The 21,095-nt window shown below is 36.6% G+C and overlaps 2 protein-coding genes across 4 annotated transcripts; both read right to left on the bottom strand.

Annotated features, from left to right (window-relative positions):
* Positions 1-5,390: 5,390 nt before the first annotated feature.
* On the bottom strand, positions 5,391-7,201 carry LOC5571540 (probable cytochrome P450 6a14). Its single transcript, XM_001653637.3, has 2 exons — positions 6,006-7,201; positions 5,391-5,941 (listed from the first exon to the last, which is right to left on the bottom strand). The coding sequence occupies exons 1-2, from the start codon at positions 7,087-7,089 to the stop codon at positions 5,526-5,528; spliced, it is 1,500 nt and encodes a 499-aa protein (XP_001653687.3). The 5' UTR covers positions 7,090-7,201; the 3' UTR covers positions 5,391-5,525.
* A 9,052-nt stretch (positions 7,202-16,253) lies between these two features.
* On the bottom strand, positions 16,254-18,494 carry LOC5571539 (cytochrome P450 6a8). 3 transcript variants are annotated; one of them, XM_021847445.1, is made up of 4 exons: positions 18,370-18,494; positions 18,124-18,296; positions 16,936-18,028; positions 16,275-16,871 (listed from the first exon to the last, which is right to left on the bottom strand). In XM_021847445.1, exons 3-4 carry the CDS (start codon positions 17,999-18,001, stop codon positions 16,456-16,458), a joined length of 1,482 nt encoding a protein of 493 aa, XP_021703137.1. In that variant the 5' UTR covers positions 18,002-18,028; positions 18,124-18,296; positions 18,370-18,494; the 3' UTR covers positions 16,275-16,455. The 3 variants fall into 3 exon arrangements, with proteins under 3 accessions (XP_001653686.1, XP_021703137.1, XP_021703135.1); XM_021847443.1 differs by having other exon boundaries at positions 16,936-18,032; XM_001653636.3 differs by lacking the exons at positions 18,124-18,296; positions 18,370-18,494 and having other exon boundaries at positions 16,254-16,871; positions 16,936-18,117.
* Positions 18,495-21,095: the final 2,601 nt, after the last annotated feature.

Raw genomic sequence — 21,095 nt, forward strand, 5'->3', positions numbered from 1 at the left:
GAACTTTCCAAGTTTCAGGGATTCTGTCAAAGGTTTCTTCAAACGGTTTTTTCCTGATATTCCTGTAGAGCTTCCTACAGATTTTTTCACAGGACCCTTCCAAGGATTCCACCAGGAAAATCTCAACAGAAATTCTTTGTTCAGGAATTCCCCCAAAGATCTTAAAAATATACTCCTGTTATTTCTTCAGTTATTTCTGCAGAAATTCATCCAAGCATACTTCCAGGGATTCCAAATTTCACCAGGAGGAACTCCTATATTGGTAAAGTTTTTCAAAAGCTTCTGAGTTAATTCCTGGAGGAATCGATGGAGAAATTTTTTGAGCCATCCTCTCAAAAACTCTATAAAAAAAACAAGAAGTAATCCTAAGAGTAATATTTGGGAGAATCACTTGCAGATACCTTGCCTAACCCCTGGACGAGTCCATGGAAAATTTTTAGAAAAAAAAAAACTTGCAGGAGCCTCTGGATAAATTCCTGAAGAAACCTCTTGTTCTTATGTTATTGAGATTTTTCTGGAGTAATTCTTGGAGAAATTCCTAAAGAAATTGCTGGCTAAATCTTTGGAGGAATCCCTGATGAGATTTTCCTGGAGTAATTCCTGGATCCCAATGAAAGGTTACCTGAGCTAATTGAATAAGGGATCTTTGAACAATTGCCTGGGTAAATTTCTAAATGAACCCCTGAAGGCATCTCAGTAGGAATCCCTGGAGTTATCCTTGAAAGAATCCCAGGATGATTGTGCGGAAAGAATCTCGGCAGAGATATTTCTGAAGAAATCCATGGATGTTTTTTGAAGGAAACCATTGGGGAATATCTCGAGGAATCCATAAAGGGATTTGCCTAAAGGAATCTTTTTGTAATCCCTTGAAAAAATCTTAGAGTATTTTCTGATAAAATTCCTGGAGGATGATTCCATTATTAGTTTTTGGAGGCATTTCTAAAGGAATTCTTGAATAAATCCCCGGAAGAATTTTAGAAAGTCATAACGAATCTTCGAAGAAATTTCTGAGGGAATCTTAGGATTTTTCCAGAAATCCTGGTGGAATCCCTCAAAAAATCGTAGAATCCCCGAATATCTGGTGGGATCCTTGGAGAATTTACTGATGAAACCCCTGGAGTGATCTCTGGTGCCCTGGAGAGGACTGCCGGAGGATATCGCTGCATGCATTGGTGGAATATATGGATACATTTCTGATGAAATATTTCGGGTAATTTTTGAAGAGATTGTTCTAGTGCAAACCCTGGAGAAAGACTTGGATACATCTCTGTATGGATCCCTATAAAGTTCCTCGAAGACGTCTCTGGAGGAATATCTGAAAGAATATCAGGATAAATCGTTGAAGGAATATCTGGAGATTTTTGAAAGGATCCTGGAGGAATCACAGTAAAAATGTTATCTTGAGGAATCTATGAAAAATTCACTAGAGGCATTCCTACGGAAACTGATCAGTAGTTCTTCCCGGAGGAATCACTGGTGATATCTCTAGTGGAATTCCCGGAGAAATTGCTGAAGAGATCACTGTAGATTATCTAGAAGGAATTTCTAGTAAATCCCTTGAGAAATCACCTAAGGAATTTATGGAGAAATTTAAGGATGGGTGTCTGGAGAAATTTCCAGAGATGTATCGCGAAGAATACTTGAAGATATTTTCGAGTTGGGAATTTTATCGACTTCCTAGAGCATAAAATATCTTCGTACCTACCACACGATATACACATGCAAAAATGTTCAATCGGCATAGATAGCTTTTAGTAAATAACTGTAAAAGTTCTCTTAGGAACATTAAGCTGAGAAGCAGGCTCTGTCCCGGTTGGGATGTAAAGCTAGATATAAGAAGAATAATTTTATGTTTGGTATTTGGCATGCAATCTATTTAGATCCGGATGAAAAATCATGAATTTTGAGCTGCCGCATGATGGAATTATATGATGGTCTGAAAATATTCACATCACTCCCTACCGGAACCGTAGACCAAATCCGGCCAATTGTTGGTACCCTGGGTGCTCTTGTAAATCGGTATGAAATATCATGTGTATTAGGGTGCGGCTTATTTCTCAAAAGTTCTCAAACCCAAAATTTCGTGTGCTTTTCTGAATGCAAATCACATAAAAAGATAAACTACAAAATTTGAGCAAAAAATACTTACATTAAGAGGTGGTGCAAGCGACTTGAAGCGAATTTCAAAGTTTTAAAAAATGACCTTCAGTGAACTCAACTCTGTTACTTTTTAACCAATTTTGAAAATTTTAGCATCATTCCCTTCAACTAAAATCAACTATAGTTTTGGTTGACAGTAGTTTACTCCAATTTTTTCCTCATTTCACTAAAAATTCCATTTTGTTTGGCCATAACTTCATGAATACCCAATACCCCCCGATCCCAAAGTTATGTATACTAAACATTTTATAAAAATATTGTTTTGATCAAGTTGTTCAATAAATACTGCACAAAAACATAAATATTCATCGAAAACTGGCAGTTTTTTTTTTCAAATTTTAGCCAGTTGAACATTATCTCTCAAGCTGATACTGGTTTTTCTCATTCGTTGAGAATTTGAAAAGGACAATGGAACAATTTGTAAAAAAATTGAAACAAAAAAATGTATGCACTATTCAACTTGTTATTCAAACAAGATGCTTTATAAACTGAAGTTTTATTAAATGAAATCAACTTCCGGCAAAAAAAACTTATATAATCCATAGAATTTTGATTTTTTCATTAAAAAATCATGTTTTTGGATAGTTTTTGTTGAATATCTGAGTCAAAACAATTTTTCAGAAAAAATTTGCTGTATAAACAGTTTGAAAACATCTAAATTTGCTAAACATATAAAAAGATTTGCAATCCGTTGAATATTTATAAAGTCATAGTCTAAAAAAGTTGTATTTTGTAGTAAAATGAGGAAAAACTTGAAGAACACTATTTATAACTAAGACTTTTTCCAATTTCAGAAAAATTTGTTGATCCACAAATTTAGTTTTAAAGATAATGGTGCAAAAAGTTTCAAAATTGTTTAGAAAATAACGGAGTTATTGTGACTTTACTGAAGGCCATTTTTTATAACTTGAAAATTTACCTTCAAGACGCTTGCACCACCTTGAATCTTAGTATTTTTAGCCCAAACTTTGAGGTTTCTCTTTTAATGCGATTTTAATTCAGAAGAGCACAAGAATTTTTGGTTTTGAAAACTTCTGAAAAATAAGCCGCACCCTAATGCGTATTGGCTTCTCGATATGATATGTACCAGTTTCGTCTGAAACAGGTTTCAGGTGCCCTTGTGTCCAGAGTGACCATTCTTACAAAATATATCCCGGGTTCCATTCTCCAGTTTCATATTTTCTATATTAAGCCAAATGAAAAAAAAAATCGGTTCAAAAATTGTTTTTTAAAAGCATTTCTTAGTCATGGGTCATTTTTTAACCTTAATGCATTACGTGTAACTTTTTAATAATACATTAAGAAAGTTTAGGGTGACTCTTTTTACATATTCGAACTCTCTGAACAGAATCTCAATAAAGAGAATCTAATAGTAGATTAAATATTGCACCTTTTAATTCCATCCTAGTTGCATGATCTTTTGACAGTTACATGTATTTCGATTACCACTTGTAGCCTTCTTCAGTATAAGTTAACCATATTTACTGCATAGCTACTGGATTCGGCACTGCAGTCTTGGGAGGAAGCAAAACTTTCAATACATATCTACTGCAGCCGTCAGTAACACCTCAGTGTAATGCATCTTTGGAATCCTGCCAGAAATTTCTTTAAGGCGGCCGTCATTGAAATTTGTATGCGTCTTTGATGATTGTTGCTAATTCATCTCGCGATTTCGAATCAAAGAATATCAGATGGTCTTGCACTGACACACCTGAAAAAGTATCAGCATACTCTATGCAAGTTAGCACGTACAGCGATACTTTTTCAAGTCAATATAAACTATCAAGACTGAGTTTTATCACTTTGAAATGCAAGTTGAAAAGTCATCATTGCACATTGGACCGAATCGACAATTTAGCCGGAAAAAAGTGTTATCTCTGTTCTCGTCGATTTCAGACGTTCGATGTCTTCAGAAAAGTTATTCGTAATTAAGTTTTGCATCATTTAAGGAAAAATTTAAATAGGGTGGCCCATATTTAAGCTTAAATTTTGACTCAAACTTTTTTGTTTGATTAAATTTGTGGCTGCGCTCTTCTGCAAACTTTTAGAAAATGTTATTTTGAACAACTTTGTCGAATACACTTTTGATCTAGCTTTTCATTTAAGCTAAGTAAATTGATTTTGAAAGTTTTAACATAGGGTGGACCCAAAAAAGCAGTAATTTTGATCTAACTTTTTTGTTTTTAGTTTTACGTGAATGTGGTCTTGAGAAGAGTTGCAGAGGAAGTAAAGATACACATTTTTGCGGAACATCGCAAGTTTGTAATTTATGTGATTTTGAAGTTATAAGCAAATTTAAGTGAAAAACTATGAAATCTTTAGATGCCCATAACTCATGGAGTTGGTTCGATAAAATTTTTCTTTTAGTAGCATTCGAAAGGCCATACAATAGGCAACTTTTGCTGCAAAAACTGTGAGAACGCATTTTTTGTAAATTGAGAAAATTCACTTCAAAAATACATTTAAAAAACTCGATATTCGCTTGTAACTCGCAAGATTTTAATGTTAACGGCGTGCTATCTTCAGCAAAGTTGAAGAATTTCATTAGATCTACAACTTTCCCATTCACCAATTTTTAGAGAAATGTGAAACAAAATATGTAGAAATGATGATACGATTCAGATGTAGGTCACCTTATCTTTATTACTATAAAACAATCAGTTAGTATATCAGCAGTCGCTTTCATATACTTGCTGTTGCAAACTTTGTATGGTATTATGATTGAATCTTTTTTCGTTGGGATTTAAACCACTGCGACCATGAATTTGATCTTAGACTTATCACAAAGTTCATTCAGTAATTCGAAGAACACCAAAATTATTTAAGATATTCTTGAAGAAAATTCACACATTTTAACTTTTGAAATGTTTACAAAATTCACGACCAACTTAATTGTTTATAATAATTTTGAGGAATTCTACCAGAAACGGCAGGGACTACCGAAGGATTCGATCGATATCACTAGGAACTAGAAAGCATTGCCTAAGCCAGGTAGAACCGAAGAAATTGCTCCAGAAATTCTTCAAAGCAATTTGCCTTTGATAATTATTTGATCGCAAAATTTTCCAAATGCTTTGGATATCTCTAATTTCATTGAAGTAACAACTTTGGCGAGAATAGTGATTATACTGCCGTATACACAAACTGGGTGTATGACAAATAGGAAATAGGTAATATGGCCCGCCTATACTGAAAGAGTTGATAAGTTCCATGCATGCATCAGAATAAGATAAGCTAAAATAGTCATAGTTGATGAGACACGTCGCTATGAAATTAATTTAATCTTTTATCTCTTACATTCTACAAAAACACAATTTACATTACTTAATAATAACAATAATTCATAGAACTATCAACAAATAAAACTAAATCTTTTCAACCTTCAACCACAATCCTCCTTTCGGGGCAAGGATAAAGCTCTTCACGTCAAACTCCAGCGGTACCTTGCACTTTTCACCGATAGAGAATTTGAAGCTGTTCAGCAGATAGGCCAATCCGATTCGAGCTTGCATCATACCAAAGCGCAATCCGATACAAATCCGTGGACCCTCGCCGAAAGGAGTCCACGCGTAGGGATGCCGCTTTTGTTCCTCTTCCGGAGTGAAACGATCTGGATTGAACTGTTCTGGATTGGGGAATATCTCCGGGTCGTGATGAATGGCATAGACCGGAACGAATAGGCGAGTACCGCCTTCGATGACTATGTTTGAGTCCGGAACGGTATAGTCTTTGGATGTTTCCCGGAAATGCACCGGTACTGGTGGATACTTACGTAAAGCCTCTTAAATTGAAACCGAAATTTGAGAACTTGGATCGTGAGAAATTTTATGTTTCATTCAACTTACCATTTAATATCTGATCCAAATACTTCATACTGGTTATGGATTCATATGTCATTTCCCCATCATGCTTTTTCAGTACTTCTTTAACATGCTGCCTTCCTTTTTCTTGAATATCCTGGTTGACAGCTAGCTCGTATAGTGTCCAAGTAAGTAGAGTTGAACTGGTTTCAAATCCAGCCAAATAGAAAACAAATGCCTGGGCAGCGATTTCGTTGAACGACAAAAGTCCCTCGCTGCTTTTATTCTCGTCTGGATTTCTCATTTGTATCAACAAGTCCATAAAATCGTTCCTGTGAACATTGTTCGCCATTCGATAATCGATCGTTTCTCTGACCACCTTCATGAAAAAATCTGATACATCAGCCGGAAAAATTCTCAATCTCAACAACTTTGCAACCTTAGGCATAGTGTTCATCAAAAACGATTTTGGCTTACTTCTGCCTGTCGTGAACAACTTTCGTCCCATAACACGGAATTGTGCGTCCGGATCTTTGATGGAGTTGCATTCAATTCCAAAGGCACACATCCCGATTACGTCGGTGGTGAACCGTGCCAGAAGATCTTTCAGCTCAAACTCACTCTCCTGCTTAACCTTTTCGTCCATAAAATCGTGGAATTGTTTCCCTGCTGCCACGATCGTCGGAAACATCATCTTCATCTTCCCAGACGTAAAGGTCGGTGACAATTTATTCCGCAGCATCTTCCACTTGTTTCCTTCTAGATTAAACATGTGCGCTGATAGGGGATCGCCCTTCTCACTGTAGAAAGTTCCACGATCGTGGAAGTATTGGAAATCCTTCACGAAAATACACTTCAGCAGTTCCAGATCCGTCACCACAGCTACCGGTGCCGTAAACATGTAAATTCCACCGAATGGACTACGGCCTTTCAGCTCGTGGTAGAATTGTTGAAACACTTGCCCAACCTGCATTGTTTGAGAAATTTCCTTGGCATTCCCGTAGAAAAACTTCGGCTTAACGAACGGAACTTTCCGATCTGCCCAATAGGAGTGTTTTTTGTCCAAATACATATAGACAGCCAATGCAACCATCACAACAGTGATGGCCACATCCAAGGGTTCCATCATTGTTCCGCACGCACTCACTTAACTATCCGGAAGTCAAAAATTAAACCACCGCCACCGTCTGCTGCACACGTACAATTGAATAGCTAGTCAAAGACTAACGTTCTCGCTGAATGATCGGTGATGTTTTATGGGGCTATCACATCAGAGATAGCAGAGTCTGTGTCACGATGGTGTATTCCACTGGATGATAAGCCATCATGGTGACAGTGCATTTTGGGCCGAATTAAGGACTGTTCATTTTATAAAGGGGACACTTTGTGCATGCTGTATCTTTTTAATCAATCAATGAAAATTCAATCGGTTTTCTGTACATCGTATGACTAGAATTGTACAATGTTTTGATAATAAAAATTCTCCAAAATAATTAAATTTCACACGAATATGGAACAACGATTAGAACCTACGATTTTTGGAGGTTATCAAAATCAATGATTGTTAGAAATTGGCTGGAAAATTTAACAGTTTATGTTTTTCATTTTCAAAAAAGGCTTGTTCTCCGAAAGCAGCATCAATCAGAAGCCTGATGAAAAAAATCAAGCTATTTATGGAGCAACAATTTTACAGATATAATAAAATCATTGTTCCCCTATATTTTTTAGAGAAAAATATTTTAAACTTGAATGGAACTGATATGAGTAGATTTTTTTGGTTTGAAGAACGTACTGACGGAAGTATTATTATGAAAAATAACTATACTTTCATAGAGTTACGTATCTAGTTCCATGGTCACATTTAAAGCACAATAGAAACACAATTGCTTTATTCTTAGAAGACCTTTCAAAGAACATTGACAATCATCAAAATTGGGAACACTGCTGTAATAAAATCGATTTAATTTTTGAATTGAAAATAATATGTGCATATTTTCATAACATATTATTCTGAGATTACCGTGAATTCGGGTGAAATTGATCACCGTGTCACACGATTCTATTTCATCCCAAAGGAACACAAATATCAAAGTAACCTGCAGTTAATGAACGTTGTTTGTCGTTACTATTGTCAAATTGTGTGCTCCGAAGTTTTTTGCATCAAAGATCGTTTATTTCTAAGAAAATAATGCTCAATTTCAAAATCATGTACGGTGTATTATTGACAAACATCCATAAACTTCTAGTTCTAAGCAAGAATTTGAACATGGTATAAACCTGAAAGTTTGTGAGGATGCTTGAAATATATCCCCAAACCAGATCCCATCACCAAAACTCTTACCAATTTGCTCATCTGGTTGAAATTTTTGGATTTTCGTTTAGATATCAGGAAATCCCTTAGGAAATTGCATACATTTAGGCGTTTTCCGCGAATTCTTGAATTTTAACTATTCAGTATTTCTATAAATATTGTATTGTAAAGAATTTAGCAAGCATATTTGGATTCAGGGAGCTCAAATTTATTATGAAGAGTCGTTTTGAGAACTAACAATAATCGCAATGACAAGTGATCAATTTCACCCCGAAATGAGATTCCCCGATTTTTAATTTTCGAGATAATTTTTAACACTAAAATAGCATTTGTAAGAAAATGTCGGTACATGAGCCAATGAGACTCATCTTCCTACTTGTTTTCCTGCATTCAGTTGTTTGGTACTATCAATATTATGAAAAACAGACAAGAAAAACCGTGAAAAATGATGAATTTCACCCGAAATTACGGTACCAATTGAAATATTGGGAGAAAACCGTTTACAATTTGCTGTAGATCGATAAATATGCGTACAAGATTTTAAAAGTATGAGACTTTTTAGTAAAACTACCATAAATAGTAAAATTTATACTAAAACTGTGATTTAAACTCACGATTTAGCTCTCGTTTATACAAATATAGTTTCTTCAGTAATCCAAACTAGTTTTGAACACGCTTTTAACATTTCTCTTCTGCTGGGAGTGAAAGGATGGTGTATCAGCAAATTTGGCCATAAATGGGTAAATCACTAAAGTTACCTTATGTCAGAGAATGGTGGAATATAATTGATTTCCTAAAAGCAATATCTTTAGTAAAATAGTAAAGGATACAATTTGTTCATAAAAATGAGGATTTTTGTTTTGCGAAAAATAATGTTGAACTTTGACAAACAGCTTTTTTTAGAAGTTTTTGTAAAAACTATTTAGCTCTTCAACTAAAAGAATTTTAAAAGATCTTATATTTTCATAGCATTGTAGAATAATAGTTGAACGATGCACAGAAAACTAATAACGATTTTATCAACGAATAAAAAAGATACAGCACAATCAAAGTGTCCACTTTATAACATGAACAGTCCTTATTCATCGGGTTGCATTGGATTTACAAGAAACATAACATATTATTGAAAGTGTATTGCACTAGCATCATCAGCATGGTTGATTCATCAAATTTTATTCTGATCACCTAAGAGAAATGTATTTAAAATGTTTAGAGTGTAAACATGTAAAATGCAAATGTATATATGTACAAATATTAAAGCATATTATTCGTAATTTTTTCCGGTCAGAGAAGCGGATATAAAACTCAATGACTTTTCATCTACCTTCTATCACAGCATGTCTGAATTTTACTCAATTCTGTATTATTTTTTACAGTGTGGCTATTCAATCTCTTCATCGATTTCCATGAAACTACTTTTCTCATCAAGTTCCTTATTTTTGTGGCACTCACTTTCGCTTTCATTTTCCACGCTAAATCTATACTTTTCTTCCGTTAAAACTCTTCGGCCACACTGAAATTCAAAACAACCAGCACAATTCTTCCTACAACAAGTGCAAAAACGTCCATTCATTTATCAAGCTAACGTCATAAAAGATAACACTAAATCAAATTTGAAGTTGTATCTATTTCACGCCACAACACTCGGTTCGTAGCCGCATCTCTCCAACCTCGGTTCTGCCCCAATTTCGCTAAATCGATATGCACTTGATCCGCCCACCTAGCTCGCTGTGCTCTGCGCCTTCTTGTACCATCGGATCCGAAGCGAACACCATCTTTGCAGGATTGTTGTCCGGCATTCTTGCAACATGCCCTGTCCATCGTATCCTTCCAGTTTTGGCCACCTTCGTCGTAGAAGGGAAGGGCGCGCTCGTGGGTCATCTTTCGCCGCCACAAACCGTTTTCCTGCACACCGCCAAAGATCGTCCTAAGCACCCGACGCACAGTGCTTCGAATGTATGGGACGTCGGGACAAAAATCATGACTTCCGTTATAGGCGTTTTAACTCAATGGTGTTTATAGAAATGTTGTCAGGAATCATTAGGGCTATAATTGACATGATTGACCTAAGCGCCAATTTTGTATATTTGGTTACAATAAGATGTGATCTCTTCTAAAAATTGTTGGAGATGGCTAAAGCTTACATTAGCAAAAATTACTCGCAATTTAGTGATCCCATGAGTGGCGTAATCGCCAAACAATACTAAATAATTTTCACAGATGAAATAAAAATACAAAATCACTTTTTTTTTTAATCTTTTATATCAAATTTACTAAGAGGTATTCTTTAGCGAATAAATCGAAGCATTAATCTTGACATTGCATTTCATGATATTTTGTCATATTTTTTTTTGTTTTCCAGAAACTATAGAATCAAGGTGTGCAGCATGTATTCCATCAAATCCTTGCGTCTGTTAAAAACAAATATTTATGTCTATATCGAACAAAATGTAAACTCTTGTAAACGTAAATGTAAGCACTCTCCAACCTGTAAGCGATGTTAATCAAACAATAAAAGCAGTTGATCTAGCAATGAAGTGCGTGGGTGTCAAAGGCGTTATGAAATAAATGACAAGAAAGTAAATTTTCACCGCACTAATTCAAAGCAAAGCAATGCAGGTTGTTGCGAACAAATAAAAACCTTTAACCATTTAACGAAACTTCTTCTTCTTCTACTTGGCATTAACGTCCTCACTGGGATAGAGTCTGCTTCTCAGCTTAGTGTTCTTGTGAGCACTTCCACAGATATTAACTGAGAGCCGACCGGGAATCGAACCCAGACACCTTCAGCATGGCTTTGCTTTGTAGCCGCGGACTCTAACCACTCGGCTAAGGAATGCCCGAACGAAACTATTCAGCAATATTATGCTCAGGGCCGTCGGTTCTAATCTCACCAGTTGAAGAGAAGGCTCTGTTCCAGTTGGGACGTAACGCCAAAAAGAAGACGTTCATTGCATCTATAATAAAAAGTGCTTCCTCCGCCCTTGATCAAGTTGCATAGAAGGCTAAGCAAGTTTTCATTGAGTTTCAATAAATCAGCATTGCACTTGCGTTCAAAAATCCTGGTTATTTATCGCAAGACCATCATCCTCAAAATCGAAGATTGCAATCGGAAGAGCAGACGGGAGCAGCTGGAATCATTTTCAGTGTTTAAAAGACATCCTAAATAAGAACTGATGCAAAAATCAGAGAGGTGTTTTAAGGTGATTTTTTGTTTTAGCTGTTTGAAGTTTTGCTAGTTATTTTGTTCTTTATGAAAAAGAAATTATATGAGAGATTTACTGCCGTGAATCGCAAGTCAGTCCCATCTGCATTTTCGTCAAAATTAAGTTGAGTTCAGTTTTCCACGTATCTTCCAATGCTCTTTCAACTGCTTTGATGGGATAATATGATTTGTTCGGAAAAAAATAGGAAAAACAGCAAGTCAAATTGTTTCATAATGAAAAGTAACCGCATATACAGTTTACTGCCGAGAATCGCAAGTCAGTCCCATTTGAATTTTCGTCAAAATTGAGTTGAGTTCAGTTTTCAACATATTTTCCAATGCTCTCTCAGCTCCACTCATAAGATAATATGATTTGCTCGGAAAAATAAGGCAAAATAGCAAGTCAAATTGTCCCATAATGAAATGTAACCGCATATCAGTCCCACTACAGATTTCCACCCCGTGTAACACAAAAAAGAACCGTGTTTTGATCATCGCTATATTTTTGTCGAAGAGATATCGAAGTGACAAGCAAATTGTGAAAGTTTCATCAAGATCTGATCATGTTTCATCCTTCATTGCCTGTGCTCTCAGCGCCATTCAGGTGTTCGTCGAACTGCTGCTTCCACCTTTCGAACACCTCACAGTCGTGCGTCAAAATACTCCCATCCTTATCCCTGCACATTTTAGCTCACGGCGAGGATGCGTTGAGCTTCTGATAGAACTTACGTGTTTCCTGAGACCGGCACAGCTGTTCCATCTTCTCGCACTCCGTCTCCTCCAGGCGGCGTTTTTTCTCCTAAAAGAGGCGGGTCTGCTGTTGCCGTTTCCGTCTACATCGTTCCACGTTCTGTCGGGTCCCTTCTGCAGTTCATGTTCTTCACCCGCGCTGCATTCTTCTCCTCCAGAATCTGCCTACATTCCTCGTCGAACCAATCGTTCCGTTGACTCCGTCCCACGTACCCGACGTTGCTCTCAGCTGCATTGTGGATGGCTGCTTTTACTGTTCTCCAGCAGTCCTCAAGATGGGCTTCATCCATCTCATCCTCTTCCGGTAGTGCAGCCTCGAGGTGCTGCGCGTACTCAGTTGCGACATCCGGTTGCTTAAGCCGCTCTACCGGGGCGACTGTCGGTACCGTACATTTTACCATCACCAGATAGTGGTCAGAGTCGATATTAGCGCCACGATAGGTCCTGACGTCGATAATTTCGGAGAAGTGCCGTACGTCAATCAGAACGTGGTCGATTTGTAATTTTGTCTGCTGTGGTGATCTCCAGGTGTACCGATACCGAAGGCTGTGTTGAAAATAGGTGCTACGAATGGCCATATTCTTGGAGGAGACGAAATCAATTAGTCGTAAGCCGTTTTCGTTCGCCAGCCGGTGGGCGCTGAACTTTCCAATGGTCGGTCTGAACTCCTCCTCCTGGTCAACCTGAGCATTCAAATCTCCTATAATGAAATCTCCTATAATGAATATATGTGCGGAAAATATATGTTGTACTTCCAAAATAACAACGCATTGCCTATTTTCCAGACAGATAAATTAACATTTACGTAAATGCAGTCAACTTTCCCTTACTCGATATTCCGCATCTCGATATCGAGTTAGAGAACCATAGTAAAAGTTGGTTTTCTTGGCTACCTCGATGGTCCCTTGGATCGCAGTTGCACTGGGGTTTGTGTTCTGTAACTCGAGTTATAAAGAGTTGACTGTAATCGTTTTCTAGCAGATTTTCAATCTTTTCAAAATGTTTTTGTTCCAAAAATTTTTTTTACCCAAGTATTTTATTTTGTAATTTTTAATAAGAATTTGCAACATTTGTGAAATCTCAATTTTTGTCATTTCAAACTCCCAAAAACTGACATCTTAAAAATCGCTAAAATTGAATTCATTTTAAATGTGTAGATCTCAAAACTTTTCCATGACTTTAAGTCGATAGGAATTTAAGATTCCCGCTAGAAAAAAATTATAGGCGTAAAGATTAAGTTCCGTCAAATGTAATATTCACAGAAGAATATTTTATTTTTTGCTTTATGAGGCCAATATTTTGTGTAACTAGATCCAGATTACGCATATAGGCTTTAATTAATATTTAAAATTAAAAATTATGATAGAAGATCGAATAGGATTGAAATACTGCTTAAAACCAATGTATCATAGACGCATCCTTCGAACGCTGACTAAGAGAGAGCAATTAGTTGATATAAGCCTGAGTAACATTGAAGTTTTTCATCGGTAAGTTTAATGGGAGGTACGTTTGGCCTAATGGACATTTAGCATAAAGACGATAGACCCAATAGGCTGTTCTTCTAAGTTATCTGTAAAAGTAGTTATTATCACTAAGCTTCTAATAATTTAATCAAAAATACTTGGACACTATCATGATTTACCTAAAATAGGGGGTTATAGTCGGTCGAATTGTAATAAACTATAAGACAATTAAAAGACAAAGTCGAAGTTAATAAAAAAAACCAAGAAGAGGATCCGACACCCAACATTTCCTTGATTTTTTTTCCTATCTTTATTAACGAGATTTTAAGCCCTGGGCTAGTTCATCCTGAGTCCAACGGCTTTACTTCCCTTCCGAAGGAAGTCGTCACTACAACTTTTTTGTCAGTGACTATCTCGGGGATGGGATTCGATCCCAGGTCCTCGGCGTGAGAGGCGTGTGTTCTAACCACTACACCAGGTCCGTCCGTCTTTGATTTCATAAAAACGATAAATTTTTCGAAGCATTTCTGTATTAACATTCTTATTTATTAACCCATGATTGTATGTTTTGGTAGCATTCTCAAAAACATAAAAAAAGTTTCTTTAAAGATTCATGTTTAGCAACAGTTGATAGAATACATTTCAAAATAGATGCTTAAATACATGCATAATAAATAAAGGAAGTACACTGCAATTTTTTGACTCGGTACCGCCTAAAAACCAGCGTTATTTAAAAATAACGATGTAAAAATAACCCAAACCAAGATTTTTGTTTTAGTGTAAAGCAAGGTTTTTATGATTCGTATGTGCATGAAAAGTCGAAAAACAGGAGATCTGTTTTACGTCGTTTTTTTAAATAATGTGTTTTTTTTACGCGGTACGTCAAGCGACGGAAAAAAAACCCCTAGTGTATATTAGCTAGAGTATACAGTAGGGTTTCTATTCGGCCATTTTTAAAGGTTTGGTTTGAAAATAAAGTTTGTCCTAAGCAGTATGATAGGTCTTTACTCTCAAATAGAACATTAAATAATTATCCTTTTGTTTTGCGTTTTAGCTTTAAACACCTATATTATAGATTTTGTAAAATTTTAAAATTAAATTAAAATGTGCTTTATACCAGGATGGTTTAGTCAATAAAATGAGATTTCTTACGCACCATACAATTTATTTTTTATTTTATGCGAAAACTCTTACATTGGTGGGAGGCGCTTTAAAAAATCACAAAAATTGTCTTACGTTATAAATGGACAGCCCTTTAGACCCTAAACAGGTACACATGGTCTAAAACCATCAAATTTTACATACAACTTTTTCATCTCCACCAAAACTCGCTAAAATTAAGTAGTAAGCTCATTTTTTCTGGTAGGTAACTCATTGTTAAATAAACTCAGCATTCAAAGATATAAATTCCGTTTAATCTGTCATTAAAACTACACCGTGTCCAGTATATTGTCATACAAATTCGAAGTAACATTACTTCGTGCTGGTCTAATTGACATCATAAATGATTAAATTTTTTGAAATGCGTTACAATATTGATTCACTACACGAAATATTTTGGAAATATCTTAACTGCAAACATATTTCATTAACTCAAGACTTTACGAAAATTGTTTCCAGCAGCACGCTGCTTGGCAGAGTCAAATTAAATCTGCAGTTATCGTCCATCTATTTTTCAAAATTTATCAATATTTATCAATTGAACACGCAAAATGATCAAATGAAAGTTTCTGGAATATTTTTGTGTTACTATATAAAGCAGACTAATATTAGCATTAGGATTAACATTAAGCAATTCGCACAAATTCGTAGGTGGTACAAGTCCTAAACCGTTATATGAGGGTTGCCTCCTATTTGGGACTAACCCTTGACTCTTAAACAAGATTGACGCATCCTCCAACAGTTGAGAGCTGTCCTGGCTACGTCCTTGCGAATGCTGGGAAATGGGAAGGAATGTTTTGTTGAACACCTCCTTAAGAAGGATACAAAAAACTCTACGACCTTTCATAGGTGTTACGGGATATTGTGGACTGTTAATGGGATGATTAAGACCATAGGATACGTTTGGTAGACGTTCTGGCACATATAAATAATATTTGGGCATTGATTCATATTGAAACAAACTACTATATGAACCATACCAATATGATCAAAAATTCAATTTAAGTGCAAAACAAGACTGCAATAGACGTTTCATCACAAATCATAGCAATTAATATTTCTACTTCATCAAACAAGCTTTTCTACGTCTAATATTACCAGAAGACAATGAAATACTAAAACATAGGATTATAAAACATTCAGTAAAATAATACCAAAGGGAAGAACAAAATGCATCAAATTGATGTAGAGGGCCAGCTTTTCAAGGTACAGGGTCAACTTCAAAAAGCGAAAGTTGCATCCATTCCATCACTGACATATTATTCAAAGAACTGCCTTTCTAAGCCTGTCTTTTTGTTTTTAGTGTCCGCCCTCATTTACCTTCTCATATATTTTGCTTCAAAACGCAATGGGGATGAATGTTCTTTCGGCTTGACGAATAGAAAATAAATAAAACGCTCCTGCAAGTGTTAAAAGCGTACCACTAGGATATATCCATAGTTCGTTAGTATTTACTCATGTTTTGTTTAACAGTTCATAACATCGTTATATTATAGTCTAGCATATGTGCGTATAAGACATTTATATTAGTAAGTGCACTTGTAGTACGTGCAGTTTTGAACATGTCTTCTCGTATCTGACTAGGTTTTGCAAAATTTCTTCATTTCAAACTTTCTCGACTTTAAGCCAAAGTCCCTGTTTGGGCGTGAGTATAAGATTTTCCGGCTGAAACTCCATCTTAGTGCACGATTTGGGTCCTGGCGAGAAACGGAGATTATTCAGCAGCAATGCCAATCCGATACGAGCTTGCATCATTCCAAAGCGCAGTCCAATACAAATACGTGGTCCTTCACCGAATGGTGTCCATGCGTAGGCGTGCCGTTTGCTGACCTCTTCGGGAGTGAACCGTGTTGGGTCGAATTTCTCCGGTTCAGGGAAGATATCTTCATCGTGGTGGATGGCGTAGACCGGGATCATCGTGAAAGTTCCAGCTGGAAGTACGGTGTCTGTACCAGGCACGGGGTAGTCCTTAGTAACAACTCGAAAATGCAATGGAACCGGCGGGTAAAGACGAAGGGTTTCTAAAATATTTGAGTAATGAAAAACAAGGAATAGCTAAAGCAAACTTGAAAATAAGATTCATACCGTTGATTATGTAGTCGATGTATGTCATTTCCATGATAGCTTCGTAGCTCATCACACCGTTATACTTTTCCAGCACTTCTTGGACGCATTTTCTTCCCTCTTCTTGAATCTCCGGATTACGCGAAAGCTCATGCAAGGCCCATGTCATGGTAGTTGAAGACGTTTCGAAACCAGCAATGAAGAAAACATACGCTTGTGCTGCTATTTCGCTTATTGTAAGACTTTCAGATCCTTCAGTTTCATCATCCAGCATCGCGATCAACAGATCCATAAAATCGTTTCGCCTTACGTTATTCTTCATTCGATATTCCACCGTGCTTTTTACGACGTCCATGAAGAACTCGGCAACGTCGGGAAGGATTTCAGTTACACCGAAGAACCGTGCCAATCCAGGAGCGGTAATTTTCAACAAGTCTTTCAATCCACTACGTGGTGATTCAAAATGTTTGCGACCCATCTCCCGGAACTTCGAATTCGGTTCCTTCATCGAGTTGCACTCAATTCCAAACGCGCATGTACCGATCATATCGGTCGTAAATCGTGCCAATAAATCTCGCATTTCCAATTCATTTTCTTCGGACATTTTTTCTTCCAGATGTTCACTAAATTGCTTCCCCGCAGCCATCATGGTCGGATACATCATCTTCATTTTACCGGACGTGAAGGTGGGTGAAATCTTCGCTCTCAAGCTCCTCCATTTAGCTCCCTCCAGACTAAACAGATGCGCGGAAAGAGGATCGTCTCTCTCATTGTAGTACATGCCGCGATTTTGAAAGTATTGAAAATCCTTCACCAAGATACGCTTTATCAGCTCCAAATCCAGCGGAATGGCGATAGGTTTGATGAACATGAAAACTCCGGTCAAGGGATACTGGCCTTTGGACTGCTTGTACCATCGCAAAAAGTGATTTGCCGGATGTTGAGTTTTGTCTATAAGAACGAAATTCCCTGCTATATGCGGTACATTATGGTCTTTGAAAAATCGTAACTGCCGTCGAATAAGGTGAAACCCGTACGTTAGCAGGAGCACCAAGATTGTCACCAATATTATCGTTATGGGTTCCATGTTCGGCGAACGATTTTGGATCACTAACTGGCTAGGTTTTGAGTTTGAATTGAGGGATAAGATAAAAGAAAAGATTAGGTCCTATCGCTATGAAAACTCAAACGTAACTGGATGCGATTTACATGAAGATTAGTTCACTTGAGTTTGTTTGCGGGTGTGCTCATAATCACGCCTCACACCTCTTGAATGGATATACAGCAAACTCTGAACAAATATAATATTGATAATAATTTCAATTGTCAATATCTTTCTTCTGTATATTTATTCGGTAGGAATTGGCTCAGCCATACTGCTTCTAGTAAAAAAAAAGTTAAAAGAACATTATTGTAGTCGATTTGAATCAGCCGGTTTATCAGAAAGCACTTCACCTCAACTGCAAATGAATAACACTAACAAACTGAGAAGATTTTGCTTTCGCCTCTAATAAATATCGATATGGTTTAGAGGTCAACTAAGGTATACAAAACAACTAGGTTTTCCTATTGGAACAGCATTGCAATTGGATATGAATGGCTTATTTTTAAACCATGATTCAATCTTATTCGAACGGGATCGTATCGGTCTAAGTTAGCAAACACACACAACGCTATTTTGTGTACAAGAATAAACCTATCGAATACAAACAAAAAGAATATCATCAGAGTGATGCAAAGCGTGGAGAGAATCATCAATTAACCGTTGAGTGGCTAAAACATGCGAAATAAATGTGAGGTAATTTGGTCTACCTAAATGATGTAATTTTCATTTTTATTTTAAATATTCAGTTCTTTCCCATGTTGACTCTTCTCATGAGCTTAGATGACCGCTTCGTAGTTGCTACTCCGTGATTGACCAGAATAATAAAAATTGCAAAGTGTTCCAATGGCTGCGATTACCAAACCACTCTCAATGCGATCGAGAGTTCAAAATTCAATAGTCAATAGGGGCCTTCCTTAGCCGAGTGGTTTAAGTCCGCGGCAACAGAGCAAAGCCATGCTGAAGCTGTCAGGGTTCGATTCTCGGTCGGTCCAGGATCTTTTCGTAATGGAAATTCCCTTGACTTCCCACACAATATACGAATGAGAAAATGGCAAATTTAGCAAAACAAGCTCTCAGTTAACTGTTAACTGTTAACTGTGGAAGTGCTCATAAGATCACTAATCTGAGAAGCAGGCTCTGTCCCATTGAGGACGTCAATGCCAAGAAGAAGAAGAATGATACAGGTTACGTCCATTCGGGAAAAGAAGGAATGTTAGTTAGTCTACCATTTTTACTAGAGATTGAACATATCTCCATATACTCTGATACTCTATGCCCAAGCAAATCAATGAAATTTCCATAACGAAAAGATCCTTGACCGACCGGGAATCAAGTCCAGGCACCTTCAGCTTGGCTTTGCTTTATAGCCGACGACTCACAAATTGAAATTAAGGATTTCTTCCCTTGCTTCTAACAGAATAACGGAATATTTTTTTATCAAAAATAAATTAATCTCACGAAAGCCTAAGCGAAATATTTTCAGCTGGTCTTTTAACCCCTCTTTTATCAGAATCAGTTGTTAACACTCAAAAACTAAAAATATTTTGTTGAATGCATTTTGTACGCCTTGTACTTGGATGTTATTATCTTAAGTACATACAAAAACACGAATACCTTAACCATTAATGGTTAAAGTGGTAATTCAATACCTTATAGCCGAGAAACAGTTAATAATTCTTTCTTAGATCATCAAATTTGTGTAACCACATTTCCTTCAGGCCAATAGCCTTAAATTCCCACTATGTCATAGCTTGTTTCTACGCGTAGATTTGTAAAAAAAACGTCACAGCAGTTCTTAAATTCATCCAATCCGCAGCAGAAATCGAACCTAGAAATCTTTCCTTCATAGTCACGAACAATGCCAGATGTGTCAAGAAAATTTTCAAATTTGGAAAAATCATCAACCGAGATGTGAAATATGTGTTATTACTTTTTGAAATAACTTGAAACCTTGCATATAATTTTGAGTTCTATTGTCTCTGTGTAACAATCTCCCACGAGATAACCTTAACTTTCTGAATCCAACTGGGCGGTTAGTGTTGCCAAGCATTTAGCTGCATCGAGTGAAGTAGTGTGGGTTCGATTCCCGCTTCAGTTCGGAAAACTTTACGTCAGGAACGCATGTCAACTGTGCCACTGGGCGTTACATGCTAATCCGTTGTCTAGTTTGGTGCTTCCTTCAAAGGGAAATTGTCCACTGGACGCATTAACTTGTCGGTGTCTTTTAAAACTCAGAAAACCAGACATTCGTTTACAATGTTTGTTAAAGTTGGGCTGAGATCTTTAAGAAATTGTGAAATAAGTATGCATTTAAACATCATGATATGCTCAAAGTTGACTCTTAGAATAAAAAAAAATGGAATGTGTTAACAAATTTATTGTAGAAACTCAGATTTGTTAAACGCAATTAACAGGAGCCGCTCTTTCGATGCGTTGAGTTCCAAATGAGTATCCTTCAATGATCCATTGTCTAATAGTCATTTTGCATTAGTACTTAGCAATAACGGCAAAAGTCGGCAGTTCTTACACATGATGAAATGATAATTATTGTTCTTCAACTTGTTAAATCCGGAACGCTTGGTAATACGGGACCGTTTGCTCGAATCCGGGAGTGTCCCACACAATCCGAAACGTCTGGTCACTTTACTGTGCACAAAATATTTGCCAACGTTTGTCCTATCCATGGTCGTAGAAGGATCTTGAGAACTTCAAAAACATCATATAATAAGTTTGAGATTTTTTGGCGACAACTTAACCAATTTGTATGATTTTTGCAGATACACTCCTTATTACCTAACATTGTATAAGGCATATTTTTTTTTTTCGATAAATTGACTTAAAACAACGGATGATGAATATCAACGTATATTTTGAAAACAGAAGAATTTTTTGAGAACTTGTGAAAAAGTAGTGCAAAAATATAGAAGAAGAAAACAGTTATAGCATTTTGAATATATTTTATGATAAACAATTAAAGCAACTGGTAGTGGGCTTATACATTGCTCTGTAAATTTCTCAAAAAAAATCGTTATGGACTTCTTCAAGAACATCATAGGTTTCTCTTGGATTTCGTCCG

This window comes from Aedes aegypti, chromosome 2 (assembly GCF_002204515.2).
Source record: "Aedes aegypti strain LVP_AGWG chromosome 2, AaegL5.0 Primary Assembly, whole genome shotgun sequence".
Classification (NCBI taxonomy): domain Eukaryota; kingdom Metazoa; phylum Arthropoda; class Insecta; order Diptera; family Culicidae; genus Aedes; species Aedes aegypti.

Excerpts from the sequence above, each read along its gene's own strand:
- LOC5571540 (XM_001653637.3), bottom strand. The coding sequence starts at position 7,089 with ATGATGGAACCCTTGGATGTGGCCATCACTGTTGTGATGGTTGCATTG. Across the intron at positions 5,942-6,005 it reads TTTGGATCAGATATTAAATG|AGGCTTTACGTAAGTATCCA; the intron begins GTAAGTTGAATG and ends TTTCAATTTAAG.
- LOC5571539 (XM_001653636.3), bottom strand. The coding sequence starts at position 18,001 with ATGGAACCCATAACGATAATATTGGTGACAATCTTGGTGCTCCTGCTA. Across the intron at positions 16,872-16,935 it reads CATCGACTACATAATCAACG|AAACCCTTCGTCTTTACCCG; the intron begins GTATGAATCTTA and ends CAAATATTTTAG.